The 15,000-nt window shown below is 38.7% G+C and overlaps 4 protein-coding genes across 4 annotated transcripts; 2 read left to right on the top strand and 2 right to left on the bottom strand.

Annotated features, from left to right (window-relative positions):
- Window positions 1-176: 176 nt before the first annotated feature.
- Bmcp (uncoupling protein Bmcp mitochondrial) lies at window positions 177-2,687 on the bottom strand. Its single transcript, XM_018008457.2, has 5 exons — window positions 2,476-2,687; window positions 2,209-2,356; window positions 1,472-1,888; window positions 1,356-1,416; window positions 177-1,295 (listed from the first exon to the last, which is right to left on the bottom strand). The coding sequence occupies exons 1-5, from the start codon at window positions 2,540-2,542 to the stop codon at window positions 1,071-1,073; spliced, it is 918 nt and encodes a 305-aa protein (XP_017863946.1). The 5' UTR covers window positions 2,543-2,687; the 3' UTR covers window positions 177-1,070.
- Window positions 2,688-3,113: 426 nt separating this feature from the next.
- Window positions 3,114-4,753, top strand: LOC108614777 (cyclic GMP-AMP synthase-like receptor). Its single transcript, XM_018009024.2, has 3 exons — window positions 3,114-3,418; window positions 3,482-4,179; window positions 4,246-4,753. Exons 1-3 carry the CDS (start codon window positions 3,250-3,252, stop codon window positions 4,435-4,437), a joined length of 1,059 nt encoding a protein of 352 aa, XP_017864513.1. The 5' UTR covers window positions 3,114-3,249; the 3' UTR covers window positions 4,438-4,753.
- A 345-nt stretch (window positions 4,754-5,098) lies between these two features.
- Window positions 5,099-6,113, bottom strand: LOC108614778 (uncharacterized). Its single transcript, XM_089468834.1, has 2 exons — window positions 5,363-6,113; window positions 5,099-5,278 (listed from the first exon to the last, which is right to left on the bottom strand). Exon 1 carries the CDS (start codon window positions 5,977-5,979, stop codon window positions 5,413-5,415), a length of 567 nt encoding a protein of 188 aa, XP_089324960.1. The 5' UTR covers window positions 5,980-6,113; the 3' UTR covers window positions 5,099-5,278; window positions 5,363-5,412.
- Window positions 6,114-12,264: 6,151 nt separating this feature from the next.
- LOC108613639 (uncharacterized) lies at window positions 12,265-14,778 on the top strand. Its single transcript, XM_018007206.2, has 2 exons — window positions 12,265-12,552; window positions 13,945-14,778. The coding sequence occupies exons 1-2, from the start codon at window positions 12,453-12,455 to the stop codon at window positions 14,199-14,201; spliced, it is 357 nt and encodes a 118-aa protein (XP_017862695.1). The 5' UTR covers window positions 12,265-12,452; the 3' UTR covers window positions 14,202-14,778.
- Window positions 14,779-15,000: the final 222 nt, after the last annotated feature.

Here is a 15,000-nt window from a genome sequence, read left to right as displayed (position 1 = left end):
AATGACGTAATAACCTTGTTCATTAAATGAAATTATCATTAATGGACATTCATATAATCGAAAGGCAATACTCCACAGAATATTCTAAATTACCCGTTAAAATTGTTTAGTTAAATACAAATATATTAATATATATATATATAACTGAGGAAATATATATATGTTGTCTTAAAATATTCTTAAATGCTTATAAGGTCTGCTCACTTTATTTCAACTTATTTTTTATTACCGCAAAAACCACACAGCATTTTATATTGAAAAGCTGGTCGACAAGTTATAAATATCTTTCCCATATACACTATACCATATACAGTCACTAACAGTTTAGAATTCTTTATAATTCTTTAACTTATATTACATAGATACATGTAATTATAGTTTTTGATTAAATTGTTCATTTTGCTTTACAGCGAATTCATCGAATACATTACTTTTTATGAGATTTCCGTTAATCTGTATATTTTTAAGCTTTTAGTGTACATACATCGTTGCTGATCTCATGAATATGCTTTATATATATCTTTATATCACTAAATGTACATATTTACAGAAAAAAATGTTATGAAATGCAACCTAAAGAATAAATGAAATGAGTGTTAATTACAATTTCAACTAATCTTTTCACTGTCAACCAAATCAATAGCTTAAATTAGCTAATTTTGTCACATTTTCGTAAGTTAAGAACAACAAGTTCCCAAATGCGTTCAACCAAATGCAATTAAAATATTGATATTGACTTGGACACTCAGTTGAGTACAGGAAATGCAAGAAATAGAAAAGCATTTTAGGGACTAGAGGATGCATATAGCTTCAACAAAAGCTTATTTTAAATTGCAAATACTTTAAATGCGCATCTTCATATAAAGAATCATGCAAATTTTCGTGACTATTACCCTACATAAGCTTGGAGGTCCTTGTCGGCTATTAGATAGTCGTGATGCAACAGGCACTTAAGTGACTACTCCCTGGATTGATTTCATTTCAATTGTTTGCCTATTATAAAATATATGTTTTTGGTTTCAATGCTAAATACATCTTGTACATGATGTCTCTTGATCTGCGATGGGATGCTAATATTTCTTCAATTGCTCGTACGTGATGAAAAAGATGATGTTCCAAGGACCCATTCGCACCCAAGTGGGTATGAAGCCCTTGTATAACGCGAAAAGTCCCTCGTTTCGAATCGTCTGCACAGCACAGTCCAGACTTCCATTGTACAGTTTCGGTGTTGGGGCAGCTGCCGTGGCTATGCCACCACTCAGCATTGTCACGTGCCTTTGATTCATGAGGCGTGTCTGTTGAGCAAGGGGGAATCTAAATGACCTTCTTTGGTACTGGATGGTTGTCAGACTTACCCGAATAACGTCTATTGGCGTCGAGGCAACGGCGCTGCCCAAGCTAGCAATAAAGCTCGAACTGTGAATGAAAAAGAGAGTTGTTAATTTGTTTATCTAATTTCAATCGCACTTACATAAAATGATTAGCGACGTGATCACCAAAGGCGCTCATTAGCTGCAGCTTGCAAAAGTCATAGACGGGCAGCTCAACAGATGCTATGACCACTGCCCGCTGCGCCGTGGGCCCCACACCTCGCCACAGTCCACGCACGCCCTCATATTTGTAGATCTCCCGGAAGCAGCCGAACAGACCCAGTGCATCGGTGCCCTTGCCGTGCACCTGCATACGCACCTTGAGCACATCGGTAGGATTCGCTATAGCAGATGAGATAGCACCGGCTGACGCCGCACAAATGATGTTGCTCCAAACACGTTCACTGCCGTCGTTATTCGTCAGCAAACCACGTTCGTTAGCCAGCTTCTTGAGGGTATAATAGCTGCCGAATTTGATAGTGCCGTATGTGGCTTGCCTCAGCACTGCGGGCCAAATGCTGCAAGACAATATAACTGTTTAGCCTAGCTGATATCTCTGGCTATCACAAAATCATATATACATATACACCATAGAAAACAAAGTCTAAGGGGTTACTGCTATGCTTATCAAGCGGCCAGGGCCAAAGTTTCGTGTGATGTACACTTGATGGATTATAACACGAGACGTTTTTTTATGGTTCAGTATACAGCGAGACAGTTGTTATCACTACGCTCACACATACACATACACACACAAATGCATGTAATTAAGTGCACAATTTGCACGTTATTGGGTCACTTGAATGCATTTGGCAATTGTGAGTGCAGTAAATCTCACCCAGAATATAATGCGCGCAGTCCCTCCTCCCTTGATATTTTGACAAACGCATCGGTCATGCCACGGTATCGCAACTGCGAGAAGCTCTGGTCGATTTTCTGCCCTTGAATTTGAAGACGGGTCTTTGTGGTGTCAATGGGAAACGTGCCTATATAAAAATAGACATGTGCGTGCACATGAGACCAATGTTTGTTTACACCAATATTTGTTGTCTCTGTTTGTAGCCACAGCCACACTCTGGTTGTAGCCACAGCATAGCATACTTACCGAATTCGGCTGTTATGGATGCTAGACCGCCATAAACAAACGGCCGCCAGTCCTTGACTTCACCCATGACCACAGCAGCAATTGCACCTGTTGCAATTATTTGGTGACGGCTCTTTAAATTATAAAAAAAAAAAAAATACAATATCACGCAACAAACATGCCGTATTCGCGGAAAATTACACAGAGGTCGGACAGTTATGCGATTAGTTATACGATAGTATCGATATCTCGGAACCTTGTGCAATTATTTTATTTATCGATACTTATCATTTTACACACTGCTACAAAACATTTGAATGAAACATGCAGCGGGAAATTTCAAAAAGAAGCAACGGTTTTTTCCTATGGAATATGGTGAAATGATATTAGTTATCAAAATGAAGGGCAACCTAATTTAAATAAGTAATACAACATAAATCAGTAAACAAAATCAGCATACAATACTATTTATATGCTATAATATAATAATTTATAAATAATATATAACAATAAAAATATTCTCTAATATCATTAAATGCTTTTGCTTATAAAAATTAATTTTGTTACAACTAATCGAATAATAATAGTTGTTTACTGTTCTATGGTGGCTCTTGCATGATACAACATCAAAATTGCAATCCATGTGTGCATAAATGAGTATGTGTGAGTGCAGCAGTCTATAGATCTGGTAGCTCGACCGATAAGAAAGCGCAATCGATTTCCCATTCTACTTCCGAGTGTACTTTTTTTCGGCGAATAACCGTTTTTGAGTAAGTCTTTTGTTAACGCAGCATAATGATTTTCGAGACTGCCATTGAGAAAGTCATTGAAAAGATCAGCTTTTCGGAGCAGGATTACCAGACCTGCATCAGCGATGTGAAATACATAGTAGATGCGCTGAACGCGGCTTCAAAAAATAAATCCACATTTTTCAGCAACATTTTCGCCGAACTGGGAAGCACAGGTATGGGGTGCGCGTGTTGTATAACCTTAGCAATATAAGTTACATAAGTGAAATCCGTTACAGTGACATTTATGAAAGGCAACGCCATCGATTCGATGCCCGACTTCAATTACTTTCTGCCCTTCAAGATGCCACTGAAAATGAAGCCAATCTTTTATTATTTTAATCGCAAAAACTTGCTGCGTCTTAAGAGCAAGGAGAAGCACGCCCTTGTCGAAGATGGCTTCGTCTCGGCTGAGTATTTCCACGTTCTGCTGAGCAAGCACGTTAAGAGCGTAATCGAGGAGACGAAGACCATTGAGTGCGCCGGCAGAATCTATGAATTGACCTGGTACATTCGCAAGATGGGCAATCAGATCTTTGCGCACAACATCAAGGCGGTCCAGGTGAATGCAGACGAGCAGGATCCGATAATAATTACATTTGATTTTGTGCCCGTCTTCAAATTTCTGATGTACGAGACTCCGCTGCCCAATAATGTGGCCGACAATGTGGAGGGTGCTCGCTACTGGATTATCTGCAGTGCCTTCATACAGGATGAGATTTCAATATTCTCCAAGGTCACCCCATACTGGCAGATGCTGAAGCCTGCTCAGAAGGACAAGGCTAGAAACACAGTGCGTCTGATTAAGGCTATAGCCAAAAAGCACAATGAGGAGCACTTTCTGGAGGTTTGCAGCTCCAAAAGCGAAATATTCTGGCGTGTTCAGGAGCTCGGAGAGGCCTACGACAACTATACTCAACCGATTTTTTTCCTGGATGTGTGTAGCCAGCCAACTGAAACCTAACGGTCCTATCCCAATATTTGATCATTTCCTCCATTTCAGATATACGCTCGTATCATCAATAATATTTTTACCAAGTTCAGCCCTTTTCTGAATTTGTCCAAGACTTTCAAGTTTCTGAAGCCGTTCGATGATGTCCTACACCTAAATGAGTTTTTGAAGACCCTTCAGTGGAATCGGGACATCGACCTTAATGAAGTGCTCCCAATTTTTGGCCTGCCCATCGAAATATGATTACAAATTTTCGTTTATTTTTATGCTGATGTCTTAACTTCAGTTTTCAGTTTATTTTTATGTATTTATGAATAGATGGTTTAGATACCATAAACAAAGTAGAAATCAAAACAAACTACGTCGTGCATTCGAATTTGGCATGCAAATTTTATCATATCACAGCAAATAAAATGGAATTTAAAAACAAAGCAAAAAAAAAGAAAATAAATGGGTATTCCTAAGGCTCGTCTGCTTCGATCTGCACAAATCTGGGTTCTCCGTCCGTAACCTTGCCTTTGTGTAGCTCCGTTTAGTTGACAAATCTGACCAATTAAAATTGTATTTGTATTTCTTTATGCAGAGATTTTTATTGGGGATTAGGCTTGTATACATATATGTATGTATTTTGGGTTATCCACGTCATTCATTTTAAATTCAATCGCCAGCCGGATCGTGAAAGTCGACGGCGTCACTGTGGCGTCAGAAAGTCGCCGGCATTTCGGACTAGTTCGACTATGCTTAATAAAGAGGCGAGCGGTACGAGCGGGATCGGATGCTGCTGCTCTGCTGCCGCTTGGGTTAAACCCGAATCAAGATACACGATTCGAACGGAGACTGCTATTTGCCAAAAAAGAAACAACAGAGCAAGAATTGGATGAAATAATAATTGATTGGCTCAATATCGCGTGGTTAAAATATAATTTAATTTTCATTAGTTTACAGTTAATTTAGCCTATAATAATATTCCAAGCGTCTGCCATCCAATTCGTCAGCCGCTAAGTGATTTTTGCCAGTGGAGCGTTCAGGTACTAAAACGCAACGCGTGGGACGGAACACAGACGAGAGATACAGACATCAGCCACTGTGTGCGAAATTGATTAACAAATTCAATCCACCGTGTTAGGCTAATTTGGCCAGAGCAAGAGTACTCCATTCCCAGACTTACGATATTTTCAAAGTGGTGCCAAACCCTTAAGACTATCTATCTATCCATATCTATTTGGTGACGTTGCTTTTCTTTTGTTTTGTGCCCAAATTTGAGCCCTTTTGTTCCTCGCTAGACGTGGAAACGCAGCAGCTGTTGTCTAAGAACAAGTGCCGAGAGCTTTTAATGTCCTCCAACACTTCCTCAGAGGAGAGATGAGAGACCAACGACTCGTGGCTTGGCGCAGGGTGTCCCGATGACCCATTGTTTCTGCCAGAGGCGATGGACTGCCAGCTCCCGCCAGCAGCTGCAATCGCACAGCTCCCGTCACAATCTACGGGGCAAGTGCATTGGAAAGCATCGGAGTGCATGTCCTTCTTCGGTTGTCTTTTTCTGTTTAGCACCGGCAGTATATCTTCCGCATGACTTCTGGCAAAGTAGTGATGATTGTGCTCCTCAACGAGGCCCAGACGCGTTGCGATACCTAGCAGCGTTTGAATCTTTTCCTTGAAGGCCTTTGGATCGGTGACGGACATGTTGGAGTAATGGACCAGGTGATCCACTGAAACAGGTTCGTTGATTTTCTTTAAGCACTGAACCAGCTGCTTAATGATAGTATTCAGTGGTTGATTGGACATTATAAAAATATTGTTTTTTTTTTTTCTATTTTTCGATTTTTATAAAACTAGAAAATAAAACACGTTACTGGGCTGTACCTACAATGAAACTGAAATGAAATGTGTTTATTTTAGGCTAGACTCGAACTCTCGAGTCTGCTTTAAGAGTTTGAGTTTTAAATTAAGGCTCACTACGATGGATGTAACTCGATAGGCTTTTCGATAACAGATACGGCACAAGAGCTAGATCGTAGCACTAACCAGAGAACACATAGACACTAACCAGAGAACACATAGACTAGACATCTAGAACAAATTTTTTCACCGACGAAAAAATGCGCTGAGGAGACTACACAACTTCGTATTTGCTCGGCTCAGTCTCTTGAGGCTCAAGCAGTGAAAATATTGCACGACAAAATCAGTGTGCTGCAAGCGCTCAAACGAAATGGTGCCATTCTTATATGAAGCACGGCTATGCGCTATTTGTCCTACTCTCTCTCTCTCTCACTCTATCTCTCTCTCTATGGCCTCTCAAATAGCAGCAGCGCACAGAAATTGAAAATTGTTCGCGACGATCCCAGCTCTTTCCTTTTGAGTGAAGGGTATACCGAAATCATAAAAGCGTTTGTCACGCTCATGCAAGCAACATGTAAGCGTTTCGATGGTTATTCGTGGGAAGGGTATGAAAGCGTTGATACGCATAAAGAATATGATTTCGCGACGGGCATGCACACACACACTTGTAGTCCCTTGCCACATGTATGAGCATTTGTGACCTGCGTTCGTTACTCTTGCTGCTTGTAGCCATTTTAAAGCCCAGCATTTGCATTTGGTCGGTCTTACGGACTGTCATAACCACATTACACAGATGTACTATGTATGAACATACATATGTATGTACATAAGTACATTTATATATTATTATTGCTAATCATGTTTATAAATGTGTTTATATCCGTAAATAATTATATATAATTAAAATTATTTTATACACATTTTCAACCGAAAAAATTATCGTAAAACACTACTAACTTTATTAAATGCTTTGCGATATATGAAATACACATGACATATTATACTCAAGCTTTACTCATTATTGTCAAAAATTTCTAATTAAGTCATAATAGCCCATTTGATAGTCACCCTACGATTCAAATCATACAAAATTTACAAACTACTAAATCCAGAGACAATTAGCTTGCCATCCCATACAAGCATACACATACACAAATGTATGTATGCATGTGCTCACTTCACAAGGCAGACCAACGGCAAATTTTGGGCTTTACAATTTGCACAGCCTGTTCTGCACAGAAAGAATACATTTTCGCGACGAGCATGCACACACACATTTACATCCTTGCTACGTGTATGTGCTTTTGTGTGCGTGCGTCGCGAAACTCAATTCTTTCTCAGTATTTTCGTCTATCATCAGCCCAAAATTTACCGTTGGTCTGCCTTGTGAAGTGAGCACATGCATACATACATTTGTGTATGTGTATGCTTGTATGGGATGGCAAGCTAATTGTCTCTGGATTTAGTAGTTTGTAAATTTTGTATGATTTGAATCGTAGGGTGACTATCAAATGGGCTATTATGACTTAATTAGAAATTTTTGACAATAATGAGTAAAGCTTGAGTATAATATGTCATGTGTATTTCATATATCGCAAAGCATTTAATAAAGTTAGTAGTGTTTTACGATAATTTTTTCGGTTGAAAATGTGTATAAAATAATTTTAATTATATATAATTATTTACGGATATAAACACATTTATAAACATGATTAGCAATAATAATATATAAATGTACTTATGTACATACATATGTATGTTCATACATAGTACATCTGTGTAATGTGGTTATGACAGTCCGTAAGACCGACCAAATGCAAATGCTGGGCTTTAAAATGGCTACAAGCAGCAAGAGTAACGAACGCAGGTCACAAATGCTCATACATGTGGCAAGGGACTACAAGTGTGTGTGTGCATGCCCGTCGCGAAATCATATTCTTTATGCGTATCAACGCTTTCATACCCTTCCCACGAATAACCATCGAAACGCTTACATGTTGCTTGCATGAGCGTGACAAACGCTTTTATGATTTCGGTATACCCTTCACTCAAAAGGAAAGAGCTGGGATCGTCGCGAACAATTTTCAATTTCTGTGCGCTGCTGCTATTTGAGAGGCCATAGAGAGAGAGATAGAGTGAGAGAGAGAGAGAGAGTAGGACAAATAGCGCATAGCCGTGCTTCATATAAGAATGGCACCATTTCGTTTGAGCGCTTGCAGCACACTGATTTTGTCGTGCAATATTTTCACTGCTTGAGCCTCAAGAGACTGAGCCGAGCAAATACGAAGTTGTGTAGTCTCCTCAGCGCATTTTTTCGTCGGTGAAAAAATTTGTTCTAGATGTCTAGTCTATGTGTTCTCTGGTTAGTGATCGTAGGGCTTTAAATCAATTGAATCGAAATTGAAATCGCAATTTGCAATTCAAAATTTAAATTTAAGTTCTTCGATAACTCAAAGTTCATTTTTCCAAACCACTTTCAGCTCTACTACATCAGAACTAGTTCAGATTGCATTGAAGCTTCTAGAAATTGAGAACTTTTCTTAGATTTGATTGCTAAAATATTTTATTGATGACATACCATGCGATCGTGTACATATCAACTGGAAATGAATTTATGATATTACTATGCCAGAAAATAAGAATAATAACTATAAAAACAAAACAAAAAATTGTCGAATTCTCAGAATTTATCGTGGCGTCTCCGAGACGGAGCTCGCGTCAAAAATTCCTGCATAATTAGACACAAATCGCAGTCAAAATGCTGCGTTCACATTTCGACCGGGAAATAGATTCTATAGACCGGACCGGTCTGGACGGTAGCGACGTCGGCGACGTGTAATAAAAACTTCACGCAACGCTCCATCAAGCGATTAGCACATGGCAGAGGCTGGAGCCTAACACTGAGACGACAATGGAGGCGGATGGAGGACAGATGGAGATGGAAGTGGAAATGGAGACCCAGACGAGAGCCTAGCAACGGCGACTGATAAACAAAACCCCTCAATATCAGTTGATGGATTATTGTCAATTTCTTTGGCGCCAGACTTTTAGCTTCTGCTCGCATGATTTTTGTATGCGGATTTCATAGCTCGGGATTTTTCGCTAAACCAAGCGTTAAATATGCAAATTGAAGTTAAATTTATTAATGAAGCTTGCAACGAAATGACTAAAGAAATTTCTTTCCCTATCACTCGGTTCCCAAACAATTCTTGGGAATACCTAAACAAAATGTTGATCTTCATATAACAGCCAAAAAAGGGAAAAACAAACAACAAAAATTAAAACAAAATAAAGTTTTAATATCTTTAGCTAAAAGCTTTCAATTTATTTGTTTTCATTTGGAAATGGATGGGTGGCTAGATAATCGTATCATATATATGTAGCTATAATATACCTTTAAAAGATATTTCAATTTATTTGGCTGAAAAATCTGGTGGGAACATTGCAGCCGGCAGTTAATTCTAATTAAATTTTATTTTTTCGAATCTGTTAAATTATGCAAATTTTAAATCTAGTTGGAGAGTAGGTCAACCTTTCAAATCTATATCAAAAACTGCTGAGTCTACATTTTTTCTATTTGCCACACTCCCAAAACTGAATCTATGGAAAATATTCAGAAATCTGTAGAATCTATGTTTTCATAACGATGTGTCTCATCCGGCTCTGGTAGCTTTAAGAGCAATACATGTTAACTTAAGGCTTCATATGAACAGGTATAGATAGTAAAGGCTGAACATTTCTGAATATAAATATACTCTCTTTAATATATTTTTTTTGTCTCTTCAATATATTTTTTAAAATACAGTAAATAGAATAAGCTGATTGATACTCTTGATCCTAGTGTTCGAATTGGATGAAATCTAAAGCTTTAATATTGTCGCTTATCTCTATATGCAATATAGTAGTAGACAATATGTAATTCACACAGTTTTTCTTTATACATATATATACCTGAAGACTAAGGGAAAGTATTAAAAATGTTTAAATTCCATGTTTTTAAACACTATTTTATTTTTAAGAAATTATATCAAATATATTTAAAGAAAAAATTCCTATTCAATATATTTTGTATATTACGCACAATAGCTATAAATATTTCCACTCAGACGATTCAGAAGTGATGTGTGCCTCATATCTGGGGATGCCAGCCTGTTTATAAATACTTTTCATCTCTCTAGGATATATACACACATACATATATTATATACAGATTGTTTCTCATTGTACTCAGCGCACGTCCGATGAAATTAATCAGTAATTAATTGTTCACAAATCGTTTAGTAAACACGATACGATGCCTATGGGACAAGGGGCGGAATGAGGGGGCGAAGTAGAGGCTGTGAAGAGAACCTAAAGACTTGCTACTGTATGCGGCGCAGACTGTGTTTTAATAAACAATTTGTTACTAATTATGCGTCACGTCAAAACAAAAAACCTAAACTTTATAAATATTTATCAATTTGTGTTTATTTAATTTCTCGTATTTTTTATCGCATTGTTGTTTTTGTCGTGTTTTGTTTTGTTTGTTTTTTGTTTTCTGTTTTCTTTTAGTTACAATGCCACATTGGCAGAGCGAGCACGTAGTCCAAAAATGAGCAATAACATTAATACGAATCAACAATAAATCAGCTATAAAACGGCTGCTCCGAGTGGAATTTTTAGCATAGTCGTCGCTAGTCCAGTAGCCCCTCTCAGACCTCACACCCCTTTGCCTAGAACTTAAATGTACCCGGTCATAATTAATAAATTCCAGCGTGCGCCGCCAAACTGAATTCGCCGGGCCAAGGCAATGTCAAAAAGCAACGGCGACAGCGACGGCGACGGCAAACACAACCAAACAAACACAAGCACAACAAATTGACGTCACACGGTCGTCGCTGTTGGAATCGCCTGTCGTAGTTGTTGCTTGTTGCAAGTGTGACATGCGTATCGGGGCTGGGAACGAGTTAAACGTGTATTCAGAGCCCCAAAGATACAAACAAATGAGAAGCCCAAAGCAACAAAACCGAATGAAACATCCAAACGATCGCATCACAAACAGTTCTCTAGCCTACGCATCCAATTGGTTGTCATATAAAGCATAGAACAGTGTGGTTGTCCAATTGGTTTACAGAGTGTTTACAGTGAATAGAACAGTCTGAAAATCCAATTGGTTGACAATTCGAAAATTTCAGTTATGTAAGTGTGGCGTGTGTAGTATACGATTTAAGAAGCTGCCTTCCTTTACTAAGTATACATTAAGAATGACGGGCAATGCCGGACACAGATAATAGGTATTTAAACTCTGGTATGCAATAAAGAGAGGGGAAAAAACAGAAGACAACAGGCGACTAGTTTCCATTAAGCGATACGCCCCCTGACGGCCAACGGCGTCAACTTGGCGTCAGTCGAATGGGATAATAAGCACTGCTGGAAGACGGTGGCTCTGCTGCAAGGCGGGTTCATCAAGCCCCTGTCAGGACCAATTAAAAGACACTCTTGTACACCTGTATGTGTGTAGGTACATATGTATTTGAGCAGAATGCAGCCTCAGCAATGTCTATGTGTATGCTTGCATATCGTATGTATGTATAACAATAATAAACATATCAAATCAAACTGCTAGCGATGATTAAACAATAAGAAACTCATTTACGAAACGATCAGATTGCCATTAATGGACAGCGGCTGACTGCCAGAATGATTGCGAGCATTCCAATACGCCCCCAAGCAGCTAAATCCGCCTACTACGTCCATACGGATTTAGATAAAACCACCGGCGAGCCGTTGCCATTTCGAGCGATCGACCAATCAATTATACAAACTGCAAATAATGCAAAACAATGGAGAGCGAAGCGTGGTTCACAGAAGCGTGGGCGAGCCATAGAAGAAAAACAAGAATGGCGGACGGAGACTGTTCGAGCTAAGCTAAGAAAAAGCATTTCGCCGGCAAGGCGAATACTTTGTAACCTACACACACAGACGCACATGCAGAGCTACATATGTATGTATGTATGCAAAGTGCAGAGATTTATGGTGCGCGTTAGGCTCGGAATAACCCAAGACGCAAAAATGTGAGGCGAAAAAGCTAAATCAAAAAATAAAAATAATAAAAAAGAAAAAAGCAAAGCAGGCAAACAACGCAATCAAAAAGAAAACATGTGCTTTGCGAGCCCCCTGCGCACAAGAGAGTGCGAGCAAGCGAGAGAGGGAGAGCGAAAAGCAGGTCTGCGAATTCGCTTAAATATGAGCGTCACTGGCCGCTGTAGCTTCAGTTGCTCACTGACAAGTGCCCTGTGCAAAGCTCTACGCGCATTGTGAAAATAAACATATCCAAGTGGAAAGAAAATCAATCGCACAATCAATTGCAAAACCATAGAAAACTATAAATTATTCATTTAATACCCAACTAAATACAAACACAAATAATCAAACTCAATATGTACGCGGAAAAAGTTTTTATCGCTCTCGCGCTCTTCGCCTGCCTCGCCTGCATTGCCGAAGCGGCTGTCTACACGCAGCCCGCGTTCCTTCATCCTGGTTAGTATTTCTCTCCAAATTTCCAAATCATCTCTAACCAATACAGACAGAAACTCTAATTAGCTCAGGTTCTTTGTGAGGTTAAATGCAAGATAAACAATTTTGACTCGATAAAAAACTTAATTGCAATTTTTAAAATGGGAATCATACGTCATTGACAAGCGCATAATTAAAATTTTAATTAAAAATACTTGTGTTGTCAGAAACGACCTTTTCCAACAAACATAAAGAGCGAATAAAGCTAAGCGCAGTTGGCTATATAAATGATTGATTTATTGCTCAGTTTGAGCAAAGCTTCAATATTTTTGTTTTACATCGAGTTTGTAGTGTTTTTTTCTTTGTTTTAATTGTAAATGTTTGGAGGTCGTGTTATATGTTGTTCGACTCTATTTTTATTTGTATCTTATATTTGTTTTGCTTAATCTCTTTTTGATTTATTTTTGTTTTGCTGTTGTCGTTGACGTCAACATTTAAAACGCAGAAATACAAAGATATCATAATAAACAACGCAAAACACTCACCAAATTAGCAACAACAAATTTTGTTATTTTTTCATGTTTCTTTCTTTTGCTTTTGCTACAATTTTTCGTTGGGTTTTTTCGCGTCTGCCAAAAATTAGCATAAGAAATGTGCTGATTTTTAATTGCTGTCGCCTTCGTCGATGTTGTTGTTGCTGGTGTTGATTATTTATTAACAAATGTGAAGCGCTAATTTGCATAGCTATGCGGATTTGTAACACTAATATCGCCAAGACTTGATAAAAATATTTTTATCTCGATTTATTTGAGTGCGATCTCTTTTATTTTTTTATTGCTTACTTTTCGTGAAGGTCGTCCAACTGCTGACCGGGTTTTCGACTTTCGGTTTAACGATATAAAAATAGTCGATGAGTTCACAGCAAATTTCTTTCAGACCCGTAAATCCAGCAAATCGAGCAAAAAAAGAAAAACAATTCCAAATGAGTCTGCGAAGCTCTTTGAGATCGCGACCTAAAATGGCAATTGGACGTGCTGGAGTATCATTAATCAAAGTTGGCTGTGGCCGACGGCCAATTGTTATAAATAATAATAAAAGCGAGGCTGTCAATTGTTTGTTCACAAGTACCGCGCGAGTGTAGTATAATGAGAGAGTCGCTCGTGACTGGCAAGTTCGTTGCTTAAGTCTTTCGATTGTGCTGTGCCCAAAATAAAATTTGAAAGCAACTTCTCAGGCTTCATATAGTCCTCATAGATATTTATAGCTATATGTTTGTAAGCCAGTATATATAGATAGTTTTTGCAAAGCTGTAGCTACAGCTTCCTTGTAATAAAGCACGACTTACACACACACCCACATACACACCCAACTTCCGCTGTATCTGATTCTCATTATTCTTCTTCTTCTTTATTATAGCTCATCCCGGCAAATGCTACGATCGGCTGACCAGACGCGCAATGCTGCCCGACAAGGAGTACAAGCCGAAGGGCATCTGTGCCGCCATGACGTGCGACATTGAGGCGCGTCAGATCAATATCGAGACCTGTCCCTACATCGAGATGCCCGGCTGCGAGGAGCTGCCCAGCGACCTCAACTGGAGCTTCCCCAAATGCTGTCCGCAGTTCAAGTGCGTCGACTTTAAGACCGGCAAGGAATTCATTGTCTCCATTTAACTGCAACAACAACAAATATAACAACAACAGTGGAGAACTGCAGCTCCACACAACTCTCAAAAACGGGAACAGTGCCAAGAGCAAACGGGGGGAGGGGCGGGGCCTGTGCCTAAAACGTGATTTTACATAAAATGTATTCGTAGTTCTCTAGTTAGTCTGACTGTGTGAGTGAATGAGTGTGAATGAGTGAGCGTGAGTGAGTGTGTGGATGTATGAGCGAGTGTATGTGTGAGTGTGCATGGGTTAGCTTGTAAGTCACTTTGTTTGTTTGCTTGTGTTGCGTGAATGTTCCCAATAGGCAGGCATAATTTATTTATTATTCTAACTGTACATACCTCTATATGCATACATATATCTAAAGAGAAGCAATTTGCATTAATTTTTCCTCTCAATCATGAACAACAACATAATTTATACTATAATTAATAATTTGATTCTGCTGTTTTTGACTTCATCAAAAACTTTTGTATGCGATATTTGCAAATACATAAATTGTTTAGTTAGCAATATATAAAAAAATATAAAACATATAAATATATATAAAAAAATTTAAATTCAAGAACTATTAATATTTAAAGCTTGTTTTTTATTTGAAATCAGTCCATATCATGTTATTCGATCTCTGATTCAATCCCATTTCGTCATTTCCATATTTAAGCATCTTCGAGAGGCTCCAACGTCCACTGGTCTTACGCGCTTTATTTGGGCTTTGTCAACAGCGGCGGTAGTCAAAACCGTTTTTATTCAATTAACAGTGCCGACGCCGCCTCGACTTTGCCGGCTGATTCATCTCGGCCTT

This window comes from Drosophila arizonae, chromosome 4 (assembly GCF_054131065.1).
Source record: "Drosophila arizonae isolate 15081-1271.41 chromosome 4, UAZ_ARI_1.0, whole genome shotgun sequence".
Classification (NCBI taxonomy): domain Eukaryota; kingdom Metazoa; phylum Arthropoda; class Insecta; order Diptera; family Drosophilidae; genus Drosophila; species Drosophila arizonae.
The sequence above is the reverse complement of the archived record's forward strand: the minus strand, read 5'-3'. Positions and strand labels throughout refer to the sequence as shown.